The sequence below is a fragment of the Panthera tigris genome, chromosome B3 (assembly GCF_018350195.1).
Source record: "Panthera tigris isolate Pti1 chromosome B3, P.tigris_Pti1_mat1.1, whole genome shotgun sequence".
NCBI lineage: Eukaryota > Metazoa > Chordata > Mammalia > Carnivora > Felidae > Panthera > Panthera tigris.
The window spans coordinates 97,898,358-97,902,516 of NC_056665.1; the positions used below are offsets into that span (position 1 = coordinate 97,898,358).

Sequence of the window (4,159 nt, forward strand, 5' to 3'; positions counted from 1 at the left end):
TTCTGCAGGTAGTAATGGCTACAATTATTCCAGCATTTATACTTACATATACTCTTTAGAATTTTAACTAATGAATTTACCATGTGCCTTTGAAGAATCTAGCTAAAATAAACTAATGGTCGCACTGTGGGTAAAGAATGAATGGATCCTCTGACCCACGGTCTCAAATAGCTCCTCAACCTCAGAAGAGTGAAGAGGGGCTATTTGAGGTCAATTCCAAGGCGCTCCTAGAACATGATGCTGAGCCCTATGAGGAATATAGAATTGGGTTCGTCAAAAAATTCAGATAAAATATATAATCTGAACTAAAAATATTTGCAGGAGTATTTGTTCTTAAATGCTCATAAATATTGTAAGGAGTTGAATTATCATAATGCTATTAATGAAGCAGGATATATACTTTTCTTTTTTTCCCTTTTAAACTGCCTTGCCACAGGGAAGTACAAATGAGGTAAGTTGAATTTTTTTAATTAAGAGCTATATATTTATAAAATTTACGATGTTCTTATTTTGTAAACTAGCCATTAATGGATATCTCAATATAGATTCGAAAATCTCTGGTGACAACTGCTGTGTTCTAAGATTCACAATTTTAACTATGAATTTTTAACATGGTTTTAAATCTATTCCAGACATCTTATGTGATTTGATCTGCATGTGAAACAGAGTGTTGATGATCAGGAATATGATGTGTTGTGTTGTTTCCTGAATGTGTAGAAAATTTTGAAAGAATTTTTTAAATGTTTAATATTAGAGAGAGAGCATGTGCACACACAGACGCGTGAGGGAGTGAAGGAGGGGTAGAGAGAGAGGGAGAGAGAATCCTAAGCAGGCTCCATGCTGTCAGCACGGAGCCTGATACCACGGGGCTGGCTCTCATGAACTGTGAGATCATGACCTGAACTGAAATCAAGGATTGGGTGCTCAACCAACTGAACCGCCCAGGTGCCCCCCAAATCTCCAAATTCTGCAGTTACAACATTGTGTATTTTGTTCTCCTGGGAGTGCAACAAAATACAGTTAGGAATCTTGAGGAAACTTAATTAGTAGAGAGTATTTAAATGGAACTACAACCTTTAGAAGTTGTTTTTAATTTTGGCTTTTGAGTGACCGTTACCTTTACCACTGTAAGCAGGTTCCGGGCCAGTGTGCAGTGTAACTTTCTTAGCATACCTCAGACAGGACCTGTAAGTTGTTCATATCTCCTGCACATGGGCAAAACTCTGTGTCTGAGGAAAGAATCTGAGCTTGCAGGAAGGAATCATTTGTTACATAAGAAAAACGATCTCTGTGGAGTTATTCTGGTCATTATCTTCAGGAAGCAAAACTGATCTTAACGAGAGATAGCACATAATTCTTTCCTCAGTTTCTGCTGTTACATGTAACTGAAGTATGTCCTCTAATTAATATCAATGACACATTTAATACAGGTCAATAAAGAATCATTTTATATAAAATTCAGTAAAACAAATTCATTAAAAAATAAAAGCAATCTAAGCTTTTAAGAGAACACGGATTAAATTGAATGTTAGACTCTAATATGATAGATCTAGGGCAACACCATTTATGCATTTATACCCATATGCATTCATAAAACTGATGGTATTACTTAGACTTAAGAAAACAGCCATAGAGACTTCAAAAAGATAAAAAAAAAAATAATGGAATTTCCTGGGCATTGGTTACTATTTAGAGGATATCAAGCTTTTACCCAGCTTTTAAAAATATTCAGACTCAAGGGTTGCCTGGGTGGCTCATTCGGTTAAGCGTCCAACTTCGGCTCAGGTCATGATCTCACCGGTTTGTGGGTTTGAGCCCCATGTTGGGCTCTGTGCTGACAGCTCAGAGCCTGGAGCCTGCTTCAGATTCTGTCTCTCTCTCTACCTCTCTCCCCTCCTCACCCTCTCTCTCAAAAAGAAATGGAATATTAAAAATACATATTAAAAATATTCAGATTCTTTACAGACCAGAATTACATCAATAAGTTGGTTTTAACTGGGTGTTCAATATGTGAAAGTGCGAGGGGGGAATGAATCTTAGACATTTGCTGAGGGGGAAAAAGGACAAAAATATTTATGGACACTTATGTAAAGCAGTATGTAAAAATTCCTATGATTCAAACACTGTTGACACAAAGAACAATCACAGTTTTAATGAGCAAAGGCTTTCTGAGGTAATGCTTCGGAAAAACGTTTTGTAAGATATAAACCAAGTAAGGGAAACAAGGCAAAAGAGCATGTTTAACTGAAGGATCCCAGTGGCAAGGGGAGGGCAACATGTGCTTATTTACATGACCGTATCAGGAAATAATGGAAAATAAAAATGGCCCCATTCTGGAAAACCTGTAAGGAAGCCCAGAGAGCAAGTGACCTACCTGTGTATAATAAAGCATCTATTGGCAGTCAGAGGTTATGAGCTCCTCTAATTCCTCCCAAACTGATAATATGAACAATATGAGTTCCCAACACATATCTCAACTGGAGCACAGTGTTTAGGAAGCTCTGCTCCAAAAGGTGTGCATGGTAAAAGGAAATGCAGTCTGAGAATAAAACATTTACCACAAAGATCAATCCACAAAAGCAAAAACGCATACACAGTGGAGAGGTGAAGATACTTTTGAGTTCTAAGATTAGTTATGAATTTATATCTTATATAGATTAAAGATCTAAAGATTCCACATTTAGCATGCTAAATTTTATATAGTACCATAAACTAATTACACTAAAAAGGAAAAATTTTATATCTCTGTTTATACTCTTGATTCTTATATTTCTAGGCTTTATACAAGCTTTACAGTGCAGCAGCAACCCACAGACATCTGTATCATCAAGCTTTTCCTGCGCCAAAGTCAGAATCTACTGAACAATCAGAAAAGAAGAAAATTTAATCTAAATTTTTAGAAATACAGGTGCATGACCAACTGTCAGTTAAATACTCAGTTTTCTGTCTCCATGCAAACATTCAAAGTGCTTCTATCAGGACAGAGTAAAATACCAAGCTCCTCTGAGAACTTCGAAATGGTTTAGTTCTTTTACTTCAGTGTTTAATAAGCAGATGTATGTATGCATGGTTATATCACTTTGTTAACATGTACAGTTTCCTGATTTTGTCTTCAAATATGCTGTTATAATTTCAAGTATTTGTCTATTTATGATGACAGTACATGTGTTCTGCTTGAATTTATTAAATTCTACTACTGGGTTATAATTAAACCATGTAGTAATATTACTCCATGTTTGGATATGCTCATTTAATTTCCACAGAATTTAAAACTTATTTCCCATAGTCATCCATTTAATCATAGCATCATAACTCAGCAGGCTCATAACTCAGCAGGCTTGATTCAATCTATGTCATCTTCTATATACCATGAGCTTTTATTTTTAAAGACATTTCAGAGAGCTTTTCAGTTGCTTTATCAATAACTAAATACTGCTTCTTTTATATTATGATTTAACATAGAATATAAACTTCTGGATCAGAATGCACAAAAAAAATAATCACTTTGTATATGTACTTGAGTTTCACTGCATTGTATATTTTTTCATTTGGTACACAAAGAAATGTATTCTTCATAGGTTTATTCTTTTAACATGTGAACTATTATTAAAGTTTACTCTGGTTCCTAAGATTAAAAACAAATGCTTACTGAATTTGGAAATGTTTGGGAGGTATTAATATAGAATGATAAAAGTTTAGCTCTCTTTTAAAAATTAAAATGCATTTTTCTTCAGTGTTGACACCATTGCAAACACACATTTCCACTTTAAGAAACATCCACTAATCCCTTTTAAGGTAACTTTCAGTTCTTTTAAACCAGCGATTCTATAATCTGAGAGCTCTAAAACAGTAATTTCTAACTTTCTTAGAAATGGTTAAGTTTAATTAAATAGTTAATTAAATAGACAAAGTAAGTAGTAACAGGAAAGAATAATGAAGATAGAAGACTGTGTGAGAGTTCATAAGATATTTGAAAAGTTTGATTACATGTTCTGAAAGATAACTTTCCCAACTGCTAAAATCCCACTACATATTTTCCTTTTTCAATGTCCCTTTCATTATACCGCTTCCTTTGCCTTTGGGCCTTCTGAATGGAAAAATCAAGTATTTGCAGCACTATGTAAAAGACATGGATTCAAACATGACACATTTAATTTCC

The 4,159-nt window shown here is 34.6% G+C and overlaps 1 protein-coding gene across 3 annotated transcripts in view; it reads left to right on the forward strand.

Annotated features, from left to right (window-relative positions):
• Positions 1-3,233, forward strand: part of ATL1 (atlastin GTPase 1) — a 73,005-nt gene extending 69,772 nt beyond the window's left edge. For 2 of the 3 annotated variants that reach the window (XM_007097557.3, XM_042989678.1), the window contains exons 13-14: positions 437-451; positions 2,777-3,233. In XM_007097557.3, coding sequence (XP_007097619.1) covers positions 437-451; positions 2,777-2,887 — 126 coding nt within the window. In that variant the 3' untranslated portion in view covers positions 2,888-3,233. The remainder of the gene's footprint in view (positions 1-436; positions 452-2,776) is intronic. The other variant, XM_007097558.3, reaches the window with a different exon arrangement.
• The last annotated feature ends 926 nt before the right edge of the window (positions 3,234-4,159 follow it).